The sequence below is a fragment of the Aspergillus fijiensis genome, assembly GCF_003184825.1.
Source record: "Aspergillus fijiensis CBS 313.89 unplaced genomic scaffold BO72scaffold_17, whole genome shotgun sequence".
Classification (NCBI taxonomy): Eukaryota; Fungi; Ascomycota; class Eurotiomycetes; order Eurotiales; family Aspergillaceae; genus Aspergillus; species Aspergillus fijiensis.
Window position 1 is genome coordinate 571,155 of NW_024468993.1, and position 27,802 is coordinate 598,956.

General features: G+C 53.1%; 7 protein-coding genes and 5 non-coding genes across 12 annotated transcripts; 5 read left to right on the plus strand and 7 right to left on the minus strand.

The window, feature by feature from the left end:
• Positions 1-381: 381 nt before the first annotated feature.
• Positions 382-3,202, plus strand: BO72DRAFT_507389 (actin patch protein 1; the record flags this gene model as incomplete). Its single annotated transcript, XM_040949257.1, has 2 exons — positions 382-672; positions 730-3,202. The coding sequence occupies 2 exons, from the start codon at positions 382-384 to the stop codon at positions 2,989-2,991; spliced, it is 2,553 nt and encodes an 850-aa protein (XP_040802543.1). The 3' UTR covers positions 2,992-3,202.
• A 105-nt stretch (positions 3,203-3,307) lies between these two features.
• BO72DRAFT_t106 lies at positions 3,308-3,381 on the minus strand. Its single transcript has one exon. It is a non-coding gene; the product is annotated as a tRNA-Ile (tRNA).
• A 976-nt stretch (positions 3,382-4,357) lies between these two features.
• Positions 4,358-4,431, minus strand: BO72DRAFT_t105. The gene has a single exon. It is a non-coding gene; the product is annotated as a tRNA-Ile (tRNA).
• A 1,358-nt stretch (positions 4,432-5,789) lies between these two features.
• On the plus strand, positions 5,790-5,863 carry BO72DRAFT_t101. The gene has a single exon. It is a non-coding gene; the product is annotated as a tRNA-Ile (tRNA).
• A 1,590-nt stretch (positions 5,864-7,453) lies between these two features.
• Positions 7,454-8,313, plus strand: BO72DRAFT_467798 (L-asparaginase II; the record flags this gene model as incomplete). The annotated part of the gene is made up of 3 exons (XM_040946859.1): positions 7,454-7,845; positions 7,883-8,028; positions 8,072-8,313. The coding sequence occupies 3 exons, from the start codon at positions 7,454-7,456 to the stop codon at positions 8,311-8,313; spliced, it is 780 nt and encodes a 259-aa protein (XP_040802544.1).
• Positions 8,314-9,315: 1,002 nt separating this feature from the next.
• BO72DRAFT_t102 lies at positions 9,316-9,389 on the plus strand. Its single transcript has one exon. It is a non-coding gene; the product is annotated as a tRNA-Ile (tRNA).
• Positions 9,390-10,631: 1,242 nt separating this feature from the next.
• On the minus strand, positions 10,632-10,705 carry BO72DRAFT_t104. The gene has a single exon. It is a non-coding gene; the product is annotated as a tRNA-Ile (tRNA).
• A 305-nt stretch (positions 10,706-11,010) lies between these two features.
• Positions 11,011-12,493, minus strand: BO72DRAFT_427069 (uncharacterized protein; the record flags this gene model as incomplete). The annotated part of the gene is made up of 5 exons (XM_040942969.1): positions 11,011-11,269; positions 11,343-11,921; positions 12,012-12,260; positions 12,320-12,350; positions 12,410-12,493. 5 exons carry the CDS (start codon positions 12,491-12,493, stop codon positions 11,142-11,144), a joined length of 1,071 nt encoding a protein of 356 aa, XP_040802545.1. The 3' UTR covers positions 11,011-11,141.
• A 957-nt stretch (positions 12,494-13,450) lies between these two features.
• BO72DRAFT_467800 (CENP-S family protein) lies at positions 13,451-14,142 on the minus strand (the record flags this gene model as incomplete). The annotated part of the gene is made up of 4 exons (XM_040946860.1): positions 13,451-13,568; positions 13,709-13,742; positions 13,892-14,015; positions 14,110-14,142. 4 exons carry the CDS (start codon positions 14,140-14,142, stop codon positions 13,451-13,453), a joined length of 309 nt encoding a protein of 102 aa, XP_040802546.1.
• Positions 14,143-14,456: 314 nt separating this feature from the next.
• BO72DRAFT_447196 (uncharacterized protein) lies at positions 14,457-15,703 on the plus strand. The gene has a single exon (XM_040944474.1). It carries the CDS (start codon positions 14,794-14,796, stop codon positions 15,454-15,456), a length of 663 nt encoding a protein of 220 aa, XP_040802547.1. The 5' UTR covers positions 14,457-14,793; the 3' UTR covers positions 15,457-15,703.
• A 160-nt stretch (positions 15,704-15,863) lies between these two features.
• BO72DRAFT_427078 (putative 3-hydroxyisobutyrate dehydrogenase) lies at positions 15,864-17,683 on the minus strand. The gene is made up of 3 exons (XM_040942970.1): positions 17,217-17,683; positions 16,949-17,148; positions 15,864-16,781 (listed from the first exon to the last, which is right to left on the minus strand). The coding sequence occupies exons 1-3, from the start codon at positions 17,383-17,385 to the stop codon at positions 16,047-16,049; spliced, it is 1,104 nt and encodes a 367-aa protein (XP_040802548.1). The 5' UTR covers positions 17,386-17,683; the 3' UTR covers positions 15,864-16,046.
• Positions 17,684-17,848: 165 nt separating this feature from the next.
• BO72DRAFT_526915 (putative cell morphogenesis protein (PAG1)) lies at positions 17,849-26,505 on the minus strand. The gene is made up of 5 exons (XM_040950067.1): positions 26,148-26,505; positions 25,263-26,005; positions 24,980-25,210; positions 21,614-24,916; positions 17,849-21,563 (listed from the first exon to the last, which is right to left on the minus strand). Coding segments are annotated over exons 1-5 (7,740 nt in total). The 5' UTR covers positions 26,149-26,505; the 3' UTR covers positions 17,849-18,101.
• Positions 26,506-27,802: the final 1,297 nt, after the last annotated feature.

The following is a 27,802-nucleotide window of genomic DNA, read 5'->3' on the forward strand; positions in this document are numbered from 1 at the left end:
CCTCTCCTCGCCCCTCCACCCTTACAATCCTCCGCCCGCAACCCTCTTCGACCCAAAACCCGCCTCTGGACCCTCCTCTTAGGCCCGCACTCGCTCCGCCGCGCCCAGCTCCGCCTCTGGAGTCTCCGCCACGAAACCCTCCCGGCGCTCCGGCACCGCGCCCAGGCCCGCGTCTACCGGGCGATCGTCAGGCGTCAGGCCCGCAAGCTTGCGCAGGTTCGGTTTGGTGATTCACGGGGTGGTGGCGCTGGTGGCGGTGGTGGGGTTCTAGGGTATTTGTTGGGTGGTAGGAGTAGGCGGGGACGGGTGTCTGCTTCTGCGTCTACGGCTACGGCTGCGACGGGTGCGACAGCTGCAACGGGTGCAACGCCAGCAACGACCATGTCACAATACGAGTCCAACACCTCCTCCTCCTCCTCCTATGGCGGGGCCGGCGCCCCTCGCGGCGCGCGCCGCAAGAAGGTCTACGATTACCTCAAGGCGGCGAACGAGCTGCGGCAGACGTATGCGGCGCAGTGGGCGGCGCAGTTGAATGGGCAGGGCGGGCCGCAGCAGCGGGATTACGGTGATGAGTACCACACGGGCGATGCGCCGGGGGCGTTTCCGGATGTGGAGATTGCGCGATCTGGGTTGGAGGAGATGGTGATTTTTCCGAGTTATGGGCGGCGGATTGTGAGGGATGATGCTAGAGCCAGAGGTGGAGAGGCGAGGGGGCCAGGCGATGATGAGGGTGATGTTGTGGGCGGTGATGACCCGTGGGCGAGGCGGAGGGGCTCGAATGCGACGATTGATGAGTATCGTGGTCTTGACACAGACCAAAATACGGTGGCCGGGTTTGATGACTATGTGGAGAAGAATGCGGTCGTCTCGGTGGATGTGCGCGGTTGGCTCTATGCGCCGCATCGCGGGCCCATGACGCGGAAGCATCGGTTGATGGTTGCTTTGGCGAGGAAGTTGAGTGGTGTGCCTGCTCCGGTGAATAATGCGGGGGCTGGATCGGGGGGGAATCTGGGGGATGAATCGGGGGGGAAGACGGATCGGCGGGAGGAGGAGCTGGTCGATACGGAGGCTCAGTCTATTATCAAGGGGGCGGAGGGGCGTGCGGATTCGGCGTGGAAGGAGACTGCGTTGGGGGGCGATCGAGGCGACAGAGATAATAATCCCGGGGTGGTCCCGGGGCGGCTGCCGCAACGGACGGGGACCTCGTCGAGTTTGGCGAGTACTGCGACAACGACGACGACGACGCAGATGACCAAGGACGAGCTCTCGATGGCCAATGCGCATCTGATGGAGCGGTTGCGTCCTTTTCTCACAAACCCCGTCACGGATATGCCGGTGACCGTGTTCTTTTTCGACGAGACCCGGAGTCAGTCGAGGAGTATCATGACGGATGTATCCGGCCATTTCAGGATGCGCGCCGCTCTGCCCTTCGTCCCGACCCATATCCGCGTCCTCGCCTCGGAGAATCTGTCGGTCGTGAAGGAAGTGCAGATCATCGAGCCCTCCGGGATCAGTTTGATCAGTGATATCGACGATACGGTGAAGCACTCGGCCATCGCGAGCGGCGCTAAGGAGATCTTCCGGAATACCTTCGTCCGCGAGTTGGCCGATCTGACGATCGAGGGTGTGGCGGACTGGTACAATCAGCTGGCGAAGATGGGGGTGGATTTCCATTATGTCTCGAACGCCCCGTGGCAGCTCTACCCGCTCCTGGAGCGGTACTTCAAGCAAGTCGGCTTGCCTCCGGGCTCCATTCATCTCAAGCAGTACAGTGGGATGCTCCAGGGGATCTTTGAGCCCACGGCGGAGCGGAAGAAGGGCAACCTCGAGCAGATCCTAAAAGACTTTCCTTCGCGGAAGTTCATCCTGGTCGGCGACAGCGGCGAGGCGGATCTGGAGGTCTATACCGATATCGTCCTGGCCAATCCAGGCAGGATCCTTGGCATCTTCATCCGCGACGTCACCACAACGCACAAGAAGGAGTTCTTCGAGAAGTCCGTGGACTATCTGGAACACAGAGTGTCGGCGAGTCGCAGCGATCCCCAGCTTGTCGACGACTCCGATGCAGCCCCCAAGCGGCCGGCGCTCCCGCCTCGACGGCCTCTCGCATCATCGGCCAACAACCCATCTGCAGATGCCGTCAGCCTGGACAATGGAGATCTGATTGATCTTCGTGATGACGACGAGCGGGAAACCTCATCCCGGGATCGGAAGACCCCCTCGGTGTCTCCCGCCGGACGGACACCCCCAGCTAAACCGTCGAAGCCTTCCTCTCTCCGCTCGAATTCAACGAGCCCCGATATGTCGGTGGGGGAGTCGATCAAGCGGAAGCCCGTGCCTCCCCTACCGCCGCGTCGGTCCTCCACCAAGCCCGAGGTCTCGCCGGACCGGACTACGGCCGTGGAAAACACGAGGCAGCAACTACCCACGCGGCCGAAGACCGCCGGTCTCGACCGGGAGATGGGAGATGCAAAGGTTATCCGCTCGAAGCAACCTCCGCCTCCGCCTCCGCCTCGTCGAGCCAACACCCTGGCGTCCGTCGAAAGCTCCGGCTCATCCCAGCAATCCACAGCCAACCGTCCCACCCCGCCTCAAAAGCCACCGCAGCAGCAGCAGCAGCAGCAGCAGCAATCCTACCCCGCCGCAGCAGCCTCCGCAGCATTGCAGTACGCCTCCGAACGTCTGAACTGGTCCGCCTCCCCGGCCAACATCCTCCGCTCCACGCAGTCGAACTCCTCACTTAATCGAACCAACACCGGCGGTGCCACGGACCGGACCGGGGGTTCCGAGAACCCGCCGCCTGCCGCGCCGCTGCCGAATAAACGGGAAGAAATGTGGCGGCGGCGGTGGGAGCGCGCGCAGGAGCTGCTCGAGACCCGCGGTGTGGTGCTGGGGAGCTGGCGGGTCGGCCGGGATGCGCAGGATGTGAGTGTGTGGTTGGTGGAGGAGGGGATGAAGGAGGTGAGGGGGGTGAAGAAGGGTGATCGGTAGATTTTAACTACCATTCTTCCTTGTTACTGATAATGGGGTTATGGGGTTTACGAGACTACCTAGTTGCCTACTTCAAGGCTAGATACCACTACGTGCGTTGTACATAGCATTCTCATCCGATCAGATCACGATTGCATTCCAAGGGCATATGGCATATCTAGTACCCCCCACCTACAACCACCCTCTGCCCAGCAAACTGAACAAAAGAAAAGCAACAACTCAGCCCAACGCTGTCTGTCTTCCTACAGCTCTCACCTCGCATAGGATCGGTCCACTAGCAAAAACAGAAAGAAGACATGGATGGATAGCAAAAAGATGGTCCCAGAGGGGCTCGAACCCTCGACTTTAACGTTATTAGCGTTACGCTCTAACCAACTGAGCTATGGGACCAGGTTGTTGTGATGGACGCTGGAATTAGTGCGCTACACACCATTGGTAATTAGTGGTCGTAAAAAGCCGGGTATTATATGTATCTGTTCGTGAGATCTGCGGAGGTTGTGGTGTTGTTGGAGGGGGGCGTTGGGGATGCTTGTACTCCGTATGTTGAGCTGGTGCTTGCCGGTGAGCGGGGCCCTTCCGAAGTCAGTGGAATAGTGGTGTGTACCTTTAACCTTAGCTGGGAATGATTTTGTGGGTGCATGGGAGGTCTTCTGCGTTGGTGGATGTTACAGTATGTGCAGGCCATTGGACCAGTTAGGTGTTGATGTCGGATTCGGTGGTCGTCTGCGGGGGTACCTTAGGTACAAGGCTAGCCGCTGCAGTTGATGGGGCGCGATGTCTCCGTTTCTTGTAGGACGGGTGTATGTATGCGGTGGGCGGTGACTGGTGTGGTGTTGTGTTGTGGTATTGATGCGGTTGGCGAGGGGGGGATACAGATCTCGATGGGCATATCCTTCAAGACGGGTATGAGTCGGGTCGGGAACAGCTTGCGTCTGAAGACTCCGTGGAATTATTTCTGGCTAGGCTAACAAAATGGGGAGGGGGGAATGGCGCCTACGTGGTGATGCCGTGATGATATAGTCTAGTATGTCCCAAACTCAATTCATTTCACTTAGAGTTTGCTGATAAGGTTGACTTGGGCGGTGGACCCGGTCAGCCACAAACCTTGCTAGCATGACGCTGCGAAGTGTCGAGTGAGTTACTGTTGTACCAGCAAAAAGCGGCCCATTTTGATATACAAAGGAAAGCTGCCAACCATCTGTGGGGTGTGGATGTACTACCAGACCTGGCACTCGATAGGACCTGCATCGTGGAGTCTCGGTTCATCGGTCAACCTCCTTCGTCTGTGTCTTCCCATTCTCGGGCCTCTATCTCGACTTTCCAATGAGGTCCAGTGGCAAAAACAGAATGCATGGGGGCAAAAAGATGGTCCCAGAGGGGCTCGAACCCTCGACTTTAACGTTATTAGCGTTACGCTCTAACCAACTGAGCTATGGGACCCCACTTGTTGATTCGGCCGAGGATAGAATGTTATATGTTCCTAGCCAATACTGCCGTAGGCTAACCGTCTGCGGCGGATTGACTGGCTTGACTTGTTCAGGCTCAGGATTGACTAGTCATTTATGTGGTCGATCCATGTAGCTCTGCCGTTCTGTGAGCTCTGAACTTCGGTGGAGAATCGCTGGCTCTGGAAGGCTTTCGTTCGACCCGCGGGTAGTGTAATTTCATATATATATCCCGCTCGGTTCGGACGTGTACATCTAACTCCAGTCAAATATGCGATGTACATCAGTCACGACCAGCCCGAGCACTGCAGCAGAGTGACCAAACGCATGAGATGCAAATGCACCAAAGAAACGTGGCCCAGGCTGCTAGCTCAGTTACTACTCAACTAGACATCAAATGTCAACCCAATCACCACAGGCACGAGTCACTGTATACTTACTATATAGTAACCACTGTAAACTGTCAGCGAGCTACATATTCACTGTACACCGGAGGCTTAATCTCCTTCCTCTTCTTTTCTCGCTGGCAATCATCCTTCTCAGGTTAAAAATTCTCGCTGTGCCACTACCCCCTCCTCCCCCCAAACAAGACCCCCGATATCACTTGCTGGCTATCGGATTGAGCCCGTACTCGTGGCCAGGTCACAAGGAGCTTCTGCCGATCCACTCCATCTCCTTCTGCCGCTCTTGGAGTCGACACCATACCCCGGAAGTCAGGGCTTCCCAGCGCTGTTCCAAAGATTGGGTGAGTGGGTCACTCGATTGATCGAAGGCTTTCAATTCCTCGCATAGATGTGTCCAAGCAAAGGCTTTGAGATGGGCTGGGAGCTAGGGGACAATATTAGGAGAAGAGGTCTGCCTAGCATCAGTTAACATACTCTGGGGGGGGGATAGGATCGATTCGGGGAGTATATCGTGCAGTCGGATGGGTTCTGGCGGAGAAGCACATACGTGCAGGGGGTGCACACCTGAGAATCGTGTCCGGGCCAGCGGTGCCCGACAGATACGGGAGTGATGCACACACAGTACTTGGTATACCTTGTGTAGGGTTCATGTAGACCACACAGCCGCGGCAACTACGGTACTCGGTAACTTATATACATAGCCCACCCAACCCACACTGGACCTTTACCAGGAACAAAATTGCAAGCCCGCAGAAACGTAACTACCATCCAATTATAGCGTTATCAGCCACCAAAAATCAATACCCGATTCCTCCCAAGCCAGGCAACAGACACACACCGCAATCCATCCAATCCTCAATACCACAACCCTGCTATATCTCAACAAGTCGCTACACGGCGGTAATGTTTGGCACATAAAGCATTAATTTAGGCCCGGAATCAACAACTGGGTCCCATAGCTCAGTTGGTTAGAGCGTAACGCTAATAACGTTAAAGTCGAGGGTTCGAGCCCCTCTGGGACCATCTTTTTTTGCTCCTGCACCACCTTATCCAGTACGCAGTAAGTTATTGGTCTGTCTGCCTGCAAGAAAGAGCATGTACTGTTTTGTCAACTCCCAACCCGACCACAGCAAAGTGAAGCAGCGATGGATGCCGTGGACGTGCCGGACGCCCAGGCACTGCCATAGCTACTTGGCAATAATGTAGACAAGACACAGAGCCATGAGCAGCAACACTCCCGGATACTCCATGGCGCCGCTTCTAGACGACCACACCCGATGTATAGGAACGACCACGGTCAGACGTCACCCACCAAACTCAATTCGGCAGTAGCCTATTTCCGTAGATGAAGTATAGCCCATCCGAGGTTTCGGGGGACATAGAACTGAACTACGTATAATGCAATCCACCTTACACCGTAGACACCAGGGTACCAGATACCAGATTACAGTGCTGTGCATACAGTACCCAGACCAGCGAACTTGTAAGTAAGTACGGTACCGTACGAGGGTTTTCCCCGGTGAACCATTTACCGCACAAGACAAGCCCTAAAAACCAAACCAAACCTACATACAGCTACTAAGTTATACGCCAACAAAAGGCCCTCCAAGCGACCGGACAAAACCTATACTGTGTCAATACTACCAGCAGCAGCAGTACTGCCGAGCAGAATTCCCGCGGAAATAAAGGTACGTATTGTACTACTTTTCCTTTCTGCCCTAGGCCTAACGTATAGATAGCCGTGCTGCCTGCAAGTTCCGCCCTGCACGATTGTAACCTATTGATAAACCCCCCCCCCCCCCCCCCCCAACGCCTATAGTTGCAGACCTCAGAATACTCTTTCCTGCATCAGTTGTTTCCTAATATATCTAGCCAATCTCAAAAAGCCCTCACTGAACCCTCGATTCCCTACGTTAACCAGTCCGATCAGATGAGTAGTGAAAAAGGTCAGATATATTAGTTTATCTGGCTCCATCGATGGTTAACTTAAGTAATAACCAGGTAGCTCTAAAACCCAATTCCTCAACGACCAGAAGAATCTGCCAGAGACGCAAGAGTTCGCCAGTTTTGGAAATCCGGTGCGATCCATGATAGCCATCTTGACAAAGAAAAAAGAAAAAAAAGGAAAAGCTGAGCCGAGTGACCCACGGGCACTGGGCAGGCGAATTTGGATTCCCGAATGGGTATGAGACACTCGGACCGAGCTCGGAGAAGCTATCATCTGGGCCAGGAACCGACAACCCTAGAACAATAGCATGCATCCTTTTGATTTACACTCTGACCGCTAACCTCCATCTGCGACGGAAACCGGCAGTCCTGTGTGTGTGTGTGTGTGTGTGTGTGTGTGAAACCCGAATATCCTACTCCGGTCCAAAAGACAAAAGTCAAATGAGTCTACGCCGTATTGACCGATCGAGTGCGAGAAGCGTTCAACTCACCTCTCCAGCAGAAGTAGAGGCAACGATATCACCAAGCGAGGATCGGGAAACCATGACATGGTGTTCAAGCGATTGTATCTTTTCCGAACGGGGGCGGCGTCGTGGAGAATCGGCATCACGTCCATGCCGCCGTCGTGGACCGTACGGCAAATTACTCTATTCGGTCGGCAATCCCATGCGGATCACGCTGGCAAGATCGACCGCAAAGCCGGTCCAAGCGCTCGCGGTGCTGGAAACCGGGGCGCATGAGATCTTCAACCTGGACACTGGCGACATCGCGTTGATGTGCGCGTTGCACAGCAGCGAGGACGAACATGTGGCCCGGGCAGGGATCACCCCTACCGCCATCCACAACAACTGCTCCGGCAAGCATGCGGGCATGATCGCCGGGGCACGGGCGCTGGGGACCCGGATCGAGGACTATCATCGCCTGGAGCATCCGTTGCAAGGCCAGGTCCGCCACGCGATCGCCGACCTGTCCGGCCTCGACCCCGGGGATGTCGTCTGGTGTAATGACGGGTGTAATCTCCTAGCGCCCGCTCTTCCGCTGCAGAATCTCGCGACGGTGTTTGGTCGCCTCGCCGAATCGGCCGATGAAGTCCAGAGGAGTCTGGACTCGGTCTCAACCACCGCCAGGACGCGACACCTGTCGCAAAGTCTTCACCGCACTGGTGCAGCACCCGGAGCTGGTCGCTGGACAGGGGCGCTTCTGCACCACCCTCATGCATGCCTACGGGGGCGCGGTGGTCGGTAAGCTGGGGGGCGGACGGCTGCTACGGGGTTGCCGTCCGAGCCTCCGAATGCGGCGCCCAGATGCCTGGACGCGATGGAGCGATTGGCATCGCGGTCAAAATCGAAGATGGCAACATTGGCATGCTTTACGCGGCGGTCATGGAGATACTGCAGCAACTTGGCATCGGGACGCCGGAGATCTGGCACCGGCTGGCGAGGTTTCATCATCCAAAGCTCGTCAACACTGCTGGTGTAACGACGGGGTCTGTGAAGTTCGATTTCAAAGTACAGAAAGCACTCTAGATTCTTGGGGGGGTTATCCCTCCCCAAGACAATATGAGATGCTTCGCCAGAATGGCTTGATCTTCGATGCCCCAACAGCATCAGACCCGGAGGCCGTGAAAAGAGTTTAAATCCCCAAGATCAAAGGTTAGGTGAAAGTAAGTATAGGATATACATTTGAGATTTAGACGTGCTGGTGCATGTGCCTCCCCCCACCTTGTGCTCGAAGTAGGGTTCTAGTCTCTTCACTGCGGATGATGCCTGTGCACAGGGCCGATTACTCGGGGCTGCTTTGCTTTGGTCCTTCTTGTTGTTTCCTAGAGCACCAAGCCTCAGTGAGTTGAGGAGTGAGGAGACGCTCACAACCCTTCACCTAGCAATGATAGAAGACAGCGATTGAGTGTATAGCAGCTCTGACGAGATTGTTGCTTCGAAGGTGGTTGGAATAAGTAGCATAGAAGCTCTGCCGATTGTTCTAATAGATGAATTGATACAATACACCCAAGCAATACAGATTCTATAGGCTGAGATATCCAAGAACACCGAGGTTTCTACCACTCAGTTGGTAAACAGAGGCTCTGTATATCCTGCCCATAAGATGGGCTATAATAGCCATCAGTAGCAGCGCTTGGAGCAATTCAGGCCAAGCAAGCATTATCACGTTCGCAGCGACCGTAAGTAGCGAAATGCCCATTGTCAGGCTAGGACAAGCAGATGATGGGATTTGCAGCAAAACATTCCAATAGTACTTACTACTATGTACTGCTACCCCCCCCAGGCCCAACCCAGAGACATATCCTATCTACTGCAGAGCCACCCGAGCATGGTATATATACGGCCACTGTATCTCAACCCCATGACTCCCGATCCAATTTGTTAGATATATATTCTCACAAAGGGGTGAGTTAGAATTGCTTAATAAAATTGCTTTATTATCAAACCCCATCCCCGGTATACACAAATCCCTTTAATCTTATGCCTAACCACATGTAACACACCATCGACCGAACACCAACAGCAACTGGTCCCATAGCTCAGTTGGTTAGAGCGTAACGCTAATAACGTTAAAGTCGAGGGTTCGAGCCCCTCTGGGACCATCTTTTTGCCCCTGTGCATTCTCTTTTGCAGGTCTACACAGTGTTGGAGTGATCTGCTCCCTGTCGCCGACTTAATCGCATGAATAGGGACGGAAGGAAAGAGGTGCTGATTCTCGGTTTCGTGGTATGTGCAGTACACCCCCAGGGACAGGCACATCAAACCGAACTACCATGTGCAGAAGGCGCCAGAGTCTAAGTCAGACCCATAGTCCGCGAATTCGATGTCCATATCCAAGCACTACCATGTCGCAGCGGCCAGACGATCAATGCGAGTGACTCAATGCGCCGCCCGCCCTCTAGGTACAGTACCGCCATGTAGAGCGTTTGTGAATTGGTAGATTGGACTGTTCAGTAGCGTTCCACCTTCCCCTGGAAGAAGTCACTGCTAAGGACTCTCTTCACAGACGATCTTATCATGCTCGAGTTGCTTCACGGGTCTGCGCTGTTCCCGTTGACTGCACCGAGTGGAGAAAGACTCCTCAAGATGCATCCCACGCCATCCACGTCTGCAGCTGCTGCGGGCGGCGGCGCAATGCTACACAAATCGTGTCGCTTCATCCCGAAACGTCGCAAGGACAGGAACCTTTGCATCTAGCAGAGGAGCACAGCATACTTGAGTCTGTAGAGGTGGATGCTGCAAAAAGCTCGGTTAGTTAAATTCGTATGTGGCTGGATGGGGTGACCAGGCCCGGGTTCAGATGGTGGATCGAAGCTCGATGTACAGTTCGGCGTAGCTTTCGATCCCTTCCCCCTTTCTCAAAGGGGAATGCCTGCGAGGTCTGATGTTGATGTAGGCTCAGGATCAGATGAGATGATATGCACTTGCAGGCGTGCAAGTACGACCTGCCTTGGGAGTCTCAACCAGGCTGGTGGACTATACTCCCAGGTGCACGGTCGACCGTGTCGATAGTCAATAGTCAATAGTCAACATCTAATCCCAAGTACAGCCGACAGACAAAGGCACCACCCAATCTACTGGACGAAGATTGCCTAGTTCCAACGACGAACGCCGCGATCATTCCCCGGGGGTATGGCGGATGACTTTGTCGCATTTCATGAAGGCAATTCGAGGTACCCATCCCCTATCTATACACTTGCCTAGCGAGTCAATCAACAACCAATCTGCATGAAGACAAATGTGAATAGTCTGAGCTACACCCCCCCCTCCCTTGAAAAAGCCTCAAGCAATCAAAGCCAGCGTTCACCTACCGGATGAAGCCCACACAAAAACAAAAAGAAAGCTGGTCCCAGAGGGGCTCGAACCCTCGACTTTAACGTTATTAGCGTTACGCTCTAACCAACTGAGCTATGGGACCCAGTTGTTGTTTTTGCCACTTGGAATGGCACCATAATCTAAAAATGAAATGCCTGGTTCAATCGCATCGTAAATATGACTTCAGGTTGCTGTCACACAGTATGCGGGGTTCTGGTGGGTGGCGAATTGTCGGTGTCATTTTTTTTAACTGAGTATACGGGTGATGTGGCACTTATGGGATGGATCAGTGGGGGAGTTGCGGTGGTTGTGGGTTAGTGGATGTGTGCGCTGGGCAGTGTTAATGGGTGCGATTGCTGGACTGGGGTACTCTTGTTACAGTAGTGTACAGTGGTAGCAGCGACACATTTACTCAATGCTGTGGGTACTGCAGTATCATGCAATGGCAATGGCAATGGCGCATATTCAACAATATCATACACCGTGGCAATAAGAAACTCGTATCATCGTTAGCACGTCAACAGCAAGCCCCTCGAACTCTACGCCTGCACATCGACCAGAATCTTGCAGTGCGCATCTCGATAATTCACCAGCTCCTTAAACCCCTTCTCCACCACATCATCCAACCCGATCTTCGCGGTGACCATTTTCTCCGGAGCCAACTGGCCTATCACCCATGTTAGAGCCTCCCGTCGACCAAACCATCAACAATCACCCAAAGGATAGGGCATGAAACATACCATGATTCAGCGCCTGAATCACACTCACAAACGCGCTCTCATCATACAGCGCCGACCCCGTATACTTCAACTCGCTATACATGAGGTCATTCACCCTCAAGGCGGGCCGCTTCTCCCAGACCGCGATATTGACAATCGTGCCGTGAGTGCGACAGGCGCCGATCGCCTCGTCGAGCGCCGCCTCCACGCCCGCGGTATCGAAGATGACATCCGCGCCGGCGCCCCCCGTCAGCTCGCGGACGCGCGCCGCCGTGTTACCGCCGGGCCCTTCCGCGCGCGGGTTTATGATGTGCGCGGCGCCGTAGTCCCGCGCCAGTCGCTGGCGGTTCGCCATCAGCTCGGCGACCAGGATGTTCTGCGCCCCCTGCATCTTCAGGACCTGCACGATCCCGATCCCCACGGGCCCGCCGCCGAGGACCAGGACGCTGTCGCCGGGCTTGAAGGGGGAGATGTTCACCGCGTGCCAGGCCACCGCCAGGGGCTCGATCAGCGCCGCCGCCTCCAGGGAGATGGTGTCCGGTAGCGGGTAGAAGTGGTCGGCTGGTGCGACGATGTACTTGGCTAGACCGCCGCCGTACCCTGTATGCAGATGGTTGGGTGGTCAGCCGGATTTTTGCTCGTCCTTGTCTCTTGCTTGAGGCCAAGAAAGGTGTCAGGGTGCGGGCGTACCTGATAGCCCGATGAAGCCGATGTTCTCGCAGCAGTATTCGTAGCCCAGCTTGCAGGACGTGCACTCTTTGTCGAAGATGGTGGGCCGTACGACGGCTCGCTGGCCCGGCGAGACGTGGGTCACGCCCTCGCCGACCTCTTCAATGATCCCGCCAAATTCGTGGCCCAGGGTTACGGGGTGCGTGGCCCCGGTGATCTTGTGCGGTCCCTGAGGTACCAGGACTGGACCGCCCAGGTATTCGTGTAAGTCTAGGAGGGTTAGTACGGACGTAGAGATCCTTGAGTGGTGACGGGAGATCGCTTGCCACTGCCACAGATTCCGACGAAGGCAGGTCGCATCTATGTTACGGGCGTGGCCTTCAGTAGAGAATACGCGTCTACATGGAGGGAAAAATTACCTTGACCTGTCCCTTCCCGCATGTCGGTTCTTCGATCTCATCGACCCTGATGTCGCCCCGTCCGTGGAAGCGCACTGCTTTCATGATGGGTGCAGTGCCCGTCAGAGTTGTCCGCAATGCTTTGACCGAGTCAGTCGCAGTGTTGTTCAGCATTTTAGTTTCGCTTTCGTCGAGTTGGATTCGTCATACGATATAAATTGGTATTGTGTTATACACACTCGTCAAGCAACGCAATGGCGAATACGGTCAAGGTTTGCTGTCAATGAAAAGTGGATACAGCCATTTTCATGAAGAGAGTGCTATATAAGATGTCGCGGCGAATTGCAGACGTGGCAATGACGTTAAGTCGATATGAGGTCTCCCTCGCGAGCAGGATATGTTTTCAGATTTCATTGATTGGTTGAAGTGTATGTACAGTACTTTGCCTACATGATGTTCAATTGGTCGGACGAGAGGCTGTTCATCTGACAATCATTACAACATAAGGTATCTGATGTTGCATTGACCCTGCGTTGAAGCGAGCCTCACGGGTGGCTCCCGGAGGTGTTCTCATTTCTCTTTGGATCAGTCCAGGAATAGCGCGAGCATGATTTGCTGGCCCTCGTCCGACGTCAGAGGAAAGCTGGTGGTTCAGCGATAGGTTCAGAATTCTCTGGAATTGGCGCCGTGATTAGACCGTCGAGGTTGATGGCGCCCGGAGATATCGCGTGCCTGTTTGCGTTGTCAGGATGCTCGAGCAGTGGCGTCATGAATCGCGACGAATTAGAACTTCTAGATTCACGTCAATTTGATCTCCGCAGCTGTCATTTGGAACACGGCCCGCCACCATTCCTGCCAAAAGATTAGCCACCCCCTCGATTACGGGGACTTGTCATGAGACGTAAGTGAACGGGTTTGCCTTACATGCTCTAAAAGTTGGCTCTGAATGGCAGATTTGCCCAGCCACCAATGATATGGAGGCAGTTGGGTAGATCTGCACATCAATTTTGGACCGAAGTAATCCCCGCCGAAGGGAACACCAGTCAGTGGGTCCCCATTGAATCAGGCTTCTCGATCGCGCATCTGCTCAACGAACGCGCGGAGAATGGACTCTAAGCCCTCGTTGCGGCGTGCCAGGAGCATGACATCGGTGACATTGACCGTCGAGCGGCCGGCATGCCTAAAACGGAAAGCCGAGCATGTCAGCATATCGTAATATCAACGTCTCTGGGCGTCAGACAGAACCACAAGAAGGCAGCCAGCTTTTGGTCATGAGAGGAAATTCCCCAGGCAGAAGAATCACTCAAGGGTATCACTTACTTGGAAAATGATTCCAAGTCCTGGCTAACGGTTTCTATTGGGGATTCGGGTCAGCATTCGGGCGCAAGTCTGGTACGAGAGAAGGAAGCATCCAACGAGAGACATTCGAAAGAACGCTGCTGATAGAATGCATCCAGCATACTGGCTCGATGGTAGGCAGAGGAGAGGGACAGAAACACCAACCTATCTGAGCCCAGACCAACTCTGTCAATGCCCCGATGAACTGAGGCGTGGCGTTGATCCCGAGCTTGATAGTCTCTTCGTCCACGATCCTCCCAATCGCCAGCCAAAGAGCAGATTTCAAACGCTGTATTGAGTTCGAAGACAACAATCAGCACAACTGCCCAAGCCGTATACGCAGGGGGGCAAGCACCGCACCACCCTGATAGTGGGATACATACCTCTTCGAGTCCAGCTTCCTCGGTTTGATCCATCGCAGCTATTCCAGCTTTCAAGACGGGAGACTTGAATACAAACAACGCGAATTGCCAATCCTGCTTGACCAAAAGCACCAGACGCAATTCGAACGAGTATCAAGATGGTACCCAACTGAACTGTAGCTTGCCGATGCGCGACGACTTCCCGCGGCCAGTTCGTGTCGGGGACGCGTTGAGTATGCAGATTAAACCGTGATTGGCCGAAGCTCAACCCACCGGAACGAGAGTTAATCCGCTGGACGACCCGCCGAGAATTACGCTAAACTCAAAGCAAAAACATTTCCACTTTCGGCATTTCAACTCCGAATCATGAGCGATTTATTGCGGCGAAACTAAGCTACTTGACCTACTCCGGAGTAGTACACAGGTGGCCCTTTCACCCAGGTACAATTTTTCTCTGGCTTTTGCGAGAAAAAGAAACAAAGCAAGGAGCTCTGTGGTGCAAACAGTCGCAGTATCCGAGTTGCTGGGCCTTTTGCTGTCTTACCGCAGACAAGCCCTTCCAATTCACATCCCCCACTACTCCGTCCGTACATCCGGCCAAACCCGCCCTCGCCCTCCTCTTCCCCGGTTGAACCTCCAGTTGAGCAGCCCGCATTGAAGAACAATCGTTCGAGAATCCAGCAGTCCTCAATCCACCAAAACAGCATGTCCACCCCACCCCCCAACCCGGGCGCCGTCGCGCTCGACGCCCTCACCGACTTCTTCACGCAGCTCTACTCCGTCGCCGAGACGGTCGTGACCCGCTTCATCACGAACCTGCACGGCTCCTTCGCCAACGTCTCCACGGGCCGCTGGACCAAGGTCATCCTCTCCGTGGTCGGCTACCTGATCATCCGGCCCTACATCGAAGCCTGGTTCAAGAAGATGCACGAGAAGGACCGCAAGAAGCACATGGAGAAGAAGCGCGCCCAGGAAGCGGCCGCCGGCGGCGGGAAGGCCGAGAAGAAGAAGGCGCGCATGTCGGCCAATGCGCTCCGTGGCGGTAGTGGCGGGGGAAGAGTGCTCGGGGAGGTGGAGAACACGGACGATGAGATTGAGGACGAGGAGGATACCGCCGCCACTACCACCGGCGCTGCTACCGCTACCGGCACCACCACTGCGGCGACTTTCACCGTCACGCAGGAGGATTTCGCGACGGCGAGTGGGGTGCCCGAGTGGGGGAAGAATGCTCGCAAGAGGCAGAAGAAGTATCAGAAGAGCTTGGAGAAGGAGGCGGAGAAGCAGACGCAGAAGTTGTCGGAGGAGGAGATTATGGAGTTGTTGGATTGGAGTGAGGATGAGGTTGAGGGGGTCAAGAAGGAGGAGTAAGTGGAGGGGAGGTGATCACAAATTTGGTTGTAGGACGGGCTCTGTGAGGTTGGATGGATGCATTGGTGCAAGATGGTGTTGTGAAGCTCTCCTTTCTGTGAGCGGAGTAGGTATATATATGTCTGTGTGTGTGTGTGTGTGTGTGTGTGTGTCTGTCTGTGTCTCGTTGGTCGGGACGACTATTACTCTTAATATCTCTACATAATTGGTATAGACAAAATGATGATTCATGTTGCTCTTTTGGAAAGCGTGCTGAATATGGCGCTGCAGCTGTGCCGTTTTTCGTGTCTACTAAGTCCTACATGAGTTCGCCGCACATGTCCACTGGTTTGTGGATTTGAATACGGAATCCGAACAGAACTCATCTCTTGCTTGGGATGCCTAGTACGTCTTCAATCCAAAGTGCTCCTAGGTCTTCCCTGTCTGGAATTGGAGATCTATAGTCCTGGGCTCTTCTTCAGTGCATAGATGGCAATAACAAGTATTGAAAGGGCAACTTCAGAACGTAACAGAAGCCTTGTCTTCCTCACGAGCTCTGCGACATTCGATTCCCTAAGAGCGAACGTCCACTCAGAATCTAACCCCCCCTGTTACTGCGACTTATCCTGAAGCCACTTGTACACCACCGAGAAATCCTTACCGCGGTGCTCTTCCTCCACAGCATTGTACACAGTGCGAGCCACATCAGCCAGGGGGAGAGGCGAGCCCGACTCCTCTGCAGCCGTGATCGCCAACCGTAAGTCTTTCTTCATCAAGCTGACGCCAAAGCCACCGGCATAGTCACGGGAGGCTGGCGCCGTCTCCACAACGCCAGGCACAGGGTTGTTGACCTCCATCGGCCAGCACCGACCGGTGGACGTACTGACCATATCAGCAAGAGTCTTGGGATCCAGGCCCCAGCGCAGGCCCAGATTCATCGCTTCGGCGGTGGCGATGTTGTTGATCGCCAGGATGTAGTTGTTGACGAGTTTCCCCGAGACCCCGGCACCGGGGGCGCCCATGTGCCACGCATTCTTACCCATAAGGGACAGAACCGACCTCACTCGGTCGATGAGTTGACCGGTCTGGGACGTGGCACCGAACATGAAGCTGAGCGTACCGTTGCGGGCCCCGACGACACCCCCCGACACAGGTGCGTCCACAAAACGACCCTGCCCGGTGGTGTGGATCGCGTTGGCAATCTCTTTGGATGAGCTAGGATCGATGGTTGACGTGTCGATGAATAGACGCTCCTGCTCCAGGGGTGGGAGTTCACCGTGCCGGAGAATAGAATAAAAGACGTCTTTGACATGCTGTGGCTCTGGAAGGCTGGTAATAACGACCGTCTAGAACGGGTGCGTTGTTAGAAGATGATGCCAGGGGCCCCACATTGGGCTTGTCAAGTATTGATGAATACAAAGACTGCAGACAATACACCGCGATGAAATCTTTCCAGACCCAGATTTCACATAGACCCCTGTTCCGAACGCTAGATAGAGCTCGACCTACTTACAGCTTGTTCTGCCATATCTCTCGCGCTCTCCGCCACGACAACATTGGCCATGCCAGTGCCAGTGCCCGCAGCGGCAGCTCGCTTGGCTGCCTGACGAGCTTCCTCCACAAACCGCACGGTGGTATCTTGATTGACATCGCGAATCATCAGCGTGTCGGTGGCGGGGATCTTAGACTGTATGTTCTTAGCCATGTTATATCCTAGACAAAGAATCGCACTGTCAGCCACCTGCAACACGCATGCTCGAGAGGGTTGGCGCCGTACGTACCCATTTGTCCGAGTCCTATGAATCCCCACGTGGCATATTTCTGTGTAGAGGATGAGAACAGCCTTCTCGATCTGGTGGGGGGCTTTCGAAGAGGATGGCTCGCTGAAGGGGCTACTCTTGACATGCGGGTCCCCCGCAGGAGCGGGGATAGAGCACCGGGACGAGCCATTGTTGAGTGTGAATCAGTGCTAGAACCTGGGAAGAAACAGCCTATCGAACGAGGTGCGATTCATGCGCTGATGCCAATGGCTCCTTGCTTCAGAGTCAAGCAGTTTGATCCGGCGCTCTGCAAAAGTGGTAGCTATCGTAAGTTGGAGTTGTAAAAGTAGCAAGTTGTAGTTCATCAATGTGTTGGGTCAGCGCTCCTGGGCCCGAGGACCACGTAGAGCAGCGAGTTGCAGTCTGGTAGTTATCCCGTAGATAACCGATTCTTGCCATTCAGCCAACAAAGTGGTAGACACATCGACTGATTAAGGTGTTGGCGAACTGATGGAATATGGGGATGTCGATCTTTACCCCGATCCCGTGCGGGGAAAGCCCAATTCGGTAAGGCTGCGGAGCGTCATTACAACTCACGTGTCACAGTATACAGAATATAAAACAGCTAATACAACTACGCACTAGGGTGAACCCGATGCTCGTTATGTTTCATGTCTAAATTAAATATTGTACAGAGGCTGAACGAGGATGCAGTGCATCGGAGGTTAAAATGTAAACCGCTCGTACGACACCACGGCAATTGACAATGGGTATGTTGAACGCCAGAAGAGAATTGAAAAAAAATGTGTTGAGACGCCGTTAAATGATGCCAATGACCGTTCAATTGGGTGCCAAGCTGCGCAGGATAGAGCGTCCACCAAAGAACTCTGAGGTGCAGGGGCCATCTCATTGCTGTCCCGGTGATGCTGGATTGCTAGTTGGGCCATTCAGATATTCAGAGGGGACTTTAGGCACGCGTGGTGAGCTAATTGCCTGTGTCCGTTGTTGTGCGCGGATTATATCCCGCTGGCGCTCTTTGTCTCGACTCGGGGCCGTGCCACCAGTGAGCCGTCTCATGCCGCTGCGAATCATCGACTCAAGCGACGATGACCCTTCAGTAGCGCTTCGCACCTGGTTGATGGGATGTGGTATAGATGGCTTGCTATCAGCGAACGTGTCTTCCATCTCATCGTCCGAAAGAAACGCAGACTCGCCAAAGCCAATGACAGGCGTGGCTTGCTGTACACTGGACGAGGATGGCGAGGGCAAATGATTGGCCGGAGACGTCACGGACCGAGTGTGAGACACTGGACGTGCAAGTTGGCTAGGCGCAGGGGGTGTGAATGTACCAGAAGGATGTACCCCAGCGCTATCGAACCGTGAATTTGGCGGCCGGGACTCCGCAAGTCCATTGTGAAAAGAGGATACCGAGGCAGTCCGGGCAAGAGATTTGCGCAGAATCGGCGCCGTTTGCTGATCGTAGAGACTGGCACTCGTATCAGCATATGCACCAGCAAAGCTACGTAGTGCGGGGTCTGAGATGGTGTCTAAGACCGGGTGAAGTGGGTCCGCCTCTTCGAAAAAGTCGTCCAGGCTGTCTAATTTCTGCACGATATCTCCCATGTTGCCGTCCGTCTGCGTGTCAATTGATTTCATAGTATCTGCTCGCATAGGGAAGAACGAGTCACTGTATTCGTCTGCATGAAATTCGACTTCAGGCTTGACGGTTTCTTGCACCTCCATGCGGTCCACTTCTGCACAAGTGTAGAACACCGCATGAACATTCTGACGAGTGATATTGGACTGAGAGGCAGGCATCGGAATTGACCATCCGGTCGGTTCGGGTATTCCATAAAGACTTTGAATACGTTCGTATTCTTTTCGAACGGCCCGTGACGATGAAGCCGAGGCCATGCTCATTCGAAGGTGATGGCGTTCCATTGGGTTGGCCGATACTGTCATAATGTGGTCCATGACTTGCAGAGCCTGAGGACACAGGTCAGTCTGCAGCAGCCGCAGTAATGGTGAGATAAGGTCAGGGCCATGGCTCGTCACTTCCTCTCGTCGCATATCAATCTCCGGTATCAGGACACAGAGTATCTTCATGACCTTGACGCGGAACCATTTAGTGGTATTTGTCAGTAGTCCCATGAGGAAGATTAAGCTCGGAACATCCAGTCGAGGGAAATAGTAGGAGCGCAGCTCGGTGATGATGTGGCTCAAGAAATCGTTCTCCGCCTTATACTGTCCGTTCGCAAACCCAAGCAGAGAGGCTGCAATACGTGGACAACCTTCGCTCTCAGCAACGCGCGCAAGCAAAGTAGCCCGTGCCAACGTCTTGGGGTTGTCAATATTCGAGTCGAACTGATGGAGAAAGTGGGGCAGATTCGCCAGTACTGTGAGAAGGAGCCTGTCGCTATCTCCGATGAGATCGTTGTTTGGAAGGCCGCTCAGACGATGTAGAACGTCTAACGTGAGGTTCAGAGACTCGCTTGACTTCAATCCTTTATAAACCAGATCCTGGAGACCACCGAAACCGCCCTCCCACTTGGGGGGCTGGCCTTTGATGAGCTCTGCAACTACGATGGGATCGCCCATATTCAGACGATCCAAGAACTTCTCTAGCATACCGATGCTTTCAACGAATTCTGTTTCGTGGATCGTGTTCAAACAAGCACACGTCGTCCAGAACAGCTGTGGATAGCGCAAAAGATCCGCAGGAGCCAAGGACCCGATAATGATCTTCAGTGTTGTCAGAATTTCCATTGAGAATGTCCGATAATCCGACTCCTCATCTGCAATTGTATTAGACAGGCGAGCGAGCATGTCGGCTAGCATCCTGGAGTCGAGTGACATGGATATGCAACGGAATACCTGGAAAGATCGACAGGCTAGATGTCGGACAGGGCACGATGTCGCCCAATTCAGAGCTTCTTTGGCCCAAAGATCATTGATGCCCTCATATGCAAGGTTGAAAAAGCCGACGACTTTATGGGTAACATCAGACATTGACGTGGGAACACGGCGGCCGTCATCAGCATCGTCTTTGTCACTGTTGTCCTCATATTCCCAGACAACCTTGGGGTCACTCTTGCGGATCATCTCCACAAAGTCCTCGATAGACTCCCTAGTGCCAGCAGGGGCATCGTCTTCTGTCTTGGCAGCGACCAGCTCATGGATCAAGTGAACCAACATTTCTCTAGCCTCTTCTTGGACAGTAACAATGTAATGATCCCATAGAATGAGAGCAACGTGGAGCAACTTGACTACATCTTCCAGTGCCGGAGTGATAGCAGCAACCATGAGATCAACAAGCAATACCAAGGATACTTGACCCAAAGAAAGCCCGGCCTGTTTGTTTCCTAGTGGAAGTACCGTATTGAGATCAGCAACATACGGCAGGCTCTTGATGTCGGCCGGAGCTGGTGTAATCTCCTTCCTCTCTTGCACCATATGCTTGGGAACAACCTGCATCAAGAAGAACTCGATCACCTTCGAGCCGGCAGGGGTTCCTGACAAGAACACAACCACTTGTTTTGCGTACTCAACAAAGTTCTGTTCTTTGCGTTCCAAGCAGAGGTTGATAATAAAGTCCAGGACCAGTTGCACGTTTCCTCCATGCGGTCCCGTAGCCAAAGCTTGCCAGAGGGCTTGCACTTCATTTGGAAGTGTGGTACTGCAACGAATCGTGATCTCAAAAAGGTTGGCCAGAAGCATGTAGGACTTGGCTGTCGGCCCGCCATTTGGATCAACTTGGAGTTCCATTGTCTGGACCCATGGAAGGATGGCAGCCACCATGTTCCGTTGGCTGTCTGGCCTCAGATTCTTGAAATGCAATGATAGCTCGGAGAACAGGGGAAAAGCTAGGTCAGAGTGTTGCATCGCAAGTCGCTTGGACGTTTCAAATTGGGCGAGTTTGTACACGGCGGTCGTCTTGTCAGAGATGCTGATGTAGAAATCCTGCAGTCTGGAGCTTTTCTGCTGCCGTTCCTCCAAAATGCGAAGAAGTTTGGCGGACTTCATTCTGATCTCTCTCTTTTGATTTCCAAGTGTGACAAGGACAGCACCTAGAATCCGCCAGAAATTGAGGGGGAAGTCTGTGTGCTCAATAAGTACTTGTGTGACGACTTCAAAGTAGCTTTCTAGCGCTTTGGGTCTCTCCGCAACATAGCACATCTCGATGGAGCGCTCTAACAAGTAATTATGCTCCTTGTTGTGGACAATCAGATTTTTGAGAGCACGTCTACCGATGGCATGCCATTTGTCGCTGATTGAAGTCGTGAAAATTATATCAATCCAAGATAGCATGCGGCCTACATCGAACTGCAGCACCGAACCACTCTCCGTTGTGATGCTAATTGGCCCAGCCTGCAGAAGTCAGTCAGCCGTCTCAAGAGAGGAAACTAGGAGTTACTTACACACAAGGATGCCATGGCACTCAAAGCTGCTGCGCGCAGGTTCCTCTTTTCAATTTCCATGGCAGCCCCAGATTCATTGTTCTGCGAAGGAGCATATTTCCGCATGTTCTCCTCTCTCTGCGAAATCTGGGACTGATTGGGCGAATACCCGCACCAATCTTCCATGAGAGAGAATGCGGACTTTCTGGATTCAAACGGTATCCACCGAGAGGGATCGCTGGTTCGATTGATACCTTCGAAGAGTTGCTCCATGAGACCACAATAGTGAAACCTGAGGCGCTGGAATTCCCAGTCATTCTGGACTTCGGCATCACTCAAGAATATCCGAAGATCTTTCGCATAGGTGACAAGGTTGTTGACGATCCAGTCGTCACTGTAAATATCCGATTCTTGTAGAAAATGCGACGTTAGCTTGTACACATATGTGACTTCCGTCCGCAGTCGATCCGTCTTGCGATTTCTTCGCGGGCTGCTCGGGGAGCGATAATGTGTGCCGATTCGAATCTTGGCTTCTTCATTGCAAGTTGTGACTGCGTACTGCAGCGATTCGAGAAGGGTGCGGTAAAGATTCTTGTTGATAGATCCAAGGGCGACCACTATAGCATTTCGTATGGTAGGGCGCTCGGCCGACAACAACGGGATTACAAACGCAAAAAGACTCCGAGCCGAGCTGATCTTATCTTGAGACTGCTGTGACCCCTTTGATCCTTTGCGTGCATGTTGAGCGTTTGCCAACTGGCTTTGTGACTGCGCACCAACACTGTTTAGTGTGGTGCATGCCATGACCAAGTACAGTTTCCATTGCTCAATCACAATTTCGGCAGACAGGTTGCCCCGCCCCAGTATACGAGCTTGAGCAGCTTCCATCGGGCCGTATTGATGTGATGGTCCTTCGGCATAGTATGTGATTGCTTTGTGCATAAGGACAAGTCTGGCACACACGATCTCACGTCCCAATGTCACTGCGAAAGGACAGGTCTCGAAGCTAATTCGGATGATGTTTGGGAACACTTTTGACCATAGTGTCGAGTCATAAGAAACCTCGCTGCTACACATATCTATCACGACTTGTTGAGCAGCACTTCTCCGCTTGCTTTTCTGGATCCTGCTCAGCTCAGCCACAGTCAGTGATTCACTATTGACATCCAGGATTCGGTGTGAGTCAGCTTCTAGGATCCGTATGATTCGAGTATTCTCTTTGCCAAGGGCGCTATCAAATTCCGTGATGAGACGAAGAACTGTAATGGCAAAGGCACGAACTCGCCGAGATTGAGAACAAAGGAAAAATAGCCCATGGGACTCAATCTCCTCAACATGAGCCAGAACGCTGGAGAGATCCAACTGTAGAGCTCGGCTTCCTGACCCGGTCTTGTCGTTTGATTCTGCAGCGGCACCCTTTGACTTCTGCTTTATCTCCTCGATCCAAATTCTCAGCAGTTCGACATAGAGCCTCAGTGTAGATTCGATATGACCTGGCCCTAGCATGCCTTCATCGGACATGGTCGAGTATCTCGCATCGAAGTTGAAGATGAACCTAGCAAAGCCGATCGTGACCTGCTGGGCGTGGGACTGACGCGCGATGGCTTTCAGCGATTCAGCAGACGAGACGGCTATGTTCGACTGAACGTGTGCTGTTCCGGTGCAGAGCAAATTGATCAAGGAATTGAAGGGAATGCGGTCAGATAGGCACCGAGGTAGCGCCTGCACAGCAACATGAAGTAGGTCATAGAAACCCTGTTTTTGATCTAGGGTGGTAAGGTGATCGTCTCGTCGACCAAAGCTGAAAGCTTCCGAGATCGGAGTCTTCGGTGTCGTGCCTCCGAACTTTTCATCCAGAGCCGCCTGGCCACCAAATGTGTTGTCACATAGAATGGTAATCTTGCCAAGAATATCACAGAATCGAAGGTAGTATTCCCTGACATTGTCGCTAAGTCTTGCCGTGCTGACAGGTCGCGACAAGGCGCTATCACGATTCTCCGATGCATTGGGCGGTCGAGGATCAGCAAGCAAATGTGGACGATGGAAATGAGTTGGAGCAGAGATGTCGGTGAAGGGATTGGGAATCGATCCCGTGGGAAATGGGGGGCATAGTTGATCGCGATTCTCTAGGTCTGTCATGATGGCAAGGAATGTCCTGATGCCAATGACCATTTTCTCAGGCTCCATCTGCTCAATTTTGAGCTCTTTACCTGAAAGGAAGAGGTCCGAGTTGATCATAGGGAAGATTATGCTACGGAAGCACACATCAGGGTGCTTGAACCCAATCATCCGTACCAACTGAACCAGAGGATCCGAGACTGCTGGCTCCGTACTCAGATACGTCCTTTTCCCTGGAGGTAAGGCTATTCTGGCCACTTCTTCGACTTTACGCAGAGTGGCCGTTGGTGACTCCGAGTAACGGAAGAAGAACGTCCAAAGCAGGCGGCACATTGCCTGAAGAGCTGTTCCCCGGGTAGGACGATCTTTCAGCCTCGATGGGAGGCTCTGTATCACCGAAAGCCATTGCGAAGAAAAATTCTCTTTAGTTGAAACACATAGTAAGAGCACGTGGAGGGGGAATGCTGCAGCCCAATGACGTGGCTTGGTCAGCATCTGCGATAGACGAGACTGAACCAAGTCAACGAATTCCTTCCATTTAGGGAGAGTAAGGTCGCAGGTAGTGCTTGCTGCTACTGGAAGTAGTAGCTTTTCGAGTATGTAGCAGTATGCCTGCTTGACGCGCGGCCCGTGAGCGTTCGCAAATAAGCGCGCAAGGGACAGCATGAATTCACAGCATTTACCCCAGATCTCAGGATGTGTTCTGATACGAACGTGCCTCATTCCCAAGATCAGAAGCTCGGCCTTGGCATCGCCCTCTTTCGAAGGCCCGCGTAGCGTTTCGTCCTTTTGATATTTATCCAGCTCTTGCAGAAATCTGTTTGCAACGCCCGCAAAGCTGGTCTCGCTCATGATACCGAGAAGTTGTGAGTAAATCCTCCAATTGGCCATGCGAAGGGATGATGCCGATATCTGATCAGGATCAACGGCCTTCAACTGACCGAAGACAATGTCCTCCAGGCGATCCACCATGTCCAAAGTAATTGAAGCAAGGCTACTTTGATTGAAGATCTCAATCAGGATTCTGCAAACCAGGTAGACCGACACTGTCGCTCGCCTCTCTGCCATGATGACTTCATCGTGCCTAGACAGCAGCGTCCGGGGAGGGGAATTTGAGTCGGACGGGGTAGCTGACTCAGTAATGATCTGAGGTGGCTCAGTGTTGCGCCGGATGAGAATCCCATTATCAGCAGCAGATGGCTTGGGCTAAGATAGTTCGGGAATTAGCAAGAGGTGATCTAGGGGGGTCGTAAAATACCTAAAACTTACCTGACCAGCAACCTGTTTCGCCACGATAGCCGCATCACCTATCGCCTTCCTCCAGTACATGATGGTGTCAATCAGGGGCTTCGGATTTCGCCGTGCAATGTAACCCAGAGCTGATATCAATTGGTCGAAGCTTGCGTCTGCACCCGGCCCGCATACCTCTTCGACTGGCGCGTCAGATTCACCGAGTTTCATGATAGCTTGGTTGATCTTGTGTTCGGCTTGTCCGATAAACTTCAACACGGGTTAACGCCCGTCTTACTCACGAGAAGGTGGATTGACTTACAGCATTGAAAAGGTGATGAAGTGCATATTCCTCTGTAGATTTTATATCAGGGTGAGGTCTTGAGTGTGAACGGCTATGGGATCGTTCCTGTTTGGGCTTTCCATTGGAATTCATGCGTTTATGAGTCGCAATGGCCAGACTGCCGTTAGCGACGTCGTCCCCATCTCGATCGTCTATTGTACTCAGTATTCCCTGTGTATGAATGCTTGCCCCGTTGCTGCCCTGGTACTGGAAGGTTGAATGCATACTGGGCTGTTCTGATCGGCTTGACCCGGTACCTTCCGGCTCGACCGCGCCACTTCGACCCAGGGATGCGATCAGTTCGGAACTCAGCGGACTGCTGGACGCTGTTGAGGCAGCAAAACTTGGGTTGCGGGAGTGCTGGATCCCGTGTACAATGGAGGTTTGACGATGGTGACCATAGGAGTTTGACGGCCTCCTCTCGAGACCACCATCATATCCGAAACCAGGTCGTCCAGCGATTGGCTCGGGACTTTTCGAATGGGAGGCACCGCGGCGGTTGTTCTGAGGCTGTAGACTCGAAGAGGACAAGGAAGCAGAATCAAGGCCCCTCACCGTAGACGTTTCGCGGCTGTGAACAGTGGAAGTTGGGGTGCTTCTCGTGACGAGACGTTCTGGTGGAGCTGAAAAGATATGGTGCGACACAGGGTTCGAATCGTCAGGGATGAGGGGCATTGGCGTTGACTGTAACGGACCAGCCTTAATCGACGGATGTGAGGCCACTAGCGAAAGAAGCAGATTAGCACCAAGCTATCATCTCGAGCCTGTGATAGGATAGGAGGGAGCGATAGAATGAGATTTGGCATGCAGAGCGGTAGTGCTGTCAGACACAAGAAAGCATTTTGATCAGGCAGGATCACGTACTGTTGTACTGGTGGTTGTAGTTTGAAGTCAGGCTGAATTCATTTCTGAGTAATGCTCTTCTTTGTCAGAGCGGAACAACCCATAAGATTGAGCAAGCAGTGCATTGTTACTCTGCTGCTCAGAGATTGTCGGCTGGAACAAGAGATAACGACTGTTGATGCATAGGTTTTGAAATCACCGAAGCTTTGTCGCTGGAAAGACCGGTTCGTTCGCGACCGAAAGAGGCTCGGAGCACGGGGAAGATGGGTAACAGTGCGGAGGACCTTTAGGAGAGAGAACGTCACTGCTATCATCTCTGTCTATCTCTCTCTCTCTATTCTCCCAACAAAGAGTCGCCAATACTTTGCCCACCTTTTCAGTTACTCTTACTCCATACAAGCTATCAAATCACAGGATTAAAATAAGGTATCTCATCCGAGAGAGTTTAAATTTCCTGTCATGTTCCAATTTCCTCGTATGTTCTCTGTTCTTCACGGGAGCCTCAAGCGTCTGGACAATAAGCAAGAGGTACGTAGTTACCGGGTATTGAGGATCATGGTCAAATAAGCTTGATTATCCGAATTGAAAACTGTGCATACAAACATTAATTGCTCTGCTATTGAGTTTCCGGAGATCCCGGTCTCGTCCAAGCGATCAACCTGAGAAAGTGAAACACAACACGCACGAATGCAAGGCGACCTACGTTGAGGACATCAAGGGGGCGGCGAATGCGACCGCCTGGACCTGGATGCATAGTCTCACCGATAAAGGTGATCGCCTCAAACTTCAGATGATGTTTGTGGCGACTCTACCGAGCTTGGAATCATCTTCACTGGACCAGACCAGGGTCGTGAGAATGATAGCATTACCGCAAGTGAGAATCGGCTGGACATGGACGATAGAAGAAACCCAACAGTTTGAAACCTTTCATGGTCCAGACAGCCCTTCAGCGGTGCACACTATAGGTTACCAACCGTCGCTGTCATGGCTCCGGCTCCGGCAACGACGAGCAGTCTTACGAGAGATTTCGACTGCTGACACGAGACTGACTTGCTAGCGGTTCACTAATGCTGCCATCTGAATTGGTAGATGGCGGACAAATATTACTTTTAAACTTGTATACTGCGATGGAATCCTCTAGAAGAATGATGCGCTGTTACAGCGACATCCATATGGAGATGTTGTCCCGACCACGATGTGCATGCAGTTCAGTGTATATGCGGAATGAATCCGTCCATCGCGATGAGGCTGGTCGGGGAACGGCACTGGCATCTGGAATTACCGCGGCGCGGAAACGTCAATAAGCCTTGGGGGGCACGCGGAACAAGCAGCAGTCTAAAGCACAGTTACATCGGTGGTGGTTGTACGGGGATGCTCCAAGTCACACTGCCGTAGTCAGAACCAGCCAGATCCCTCGTGCACTGGACATACAGTACATACAGTACAATACGCAAATGCGCCAGGACAGTTGGCTTAATTATGTGTACAAATTAACTAATAGTTATGTATACAAAAGTGAGCATGTGTTGCTCTATACCAAGTTACCAACGCAAAGAAACTGCCACAAAGGCGGAACTCGGCTAGTTGGCCTCTTGGTCGGCAGCATCGTTCGGGAGATCCCCCAGATTGTTTGGCGCCTTTCACATTCATTTCTGGTCTTGAGTCGACCGCCACCT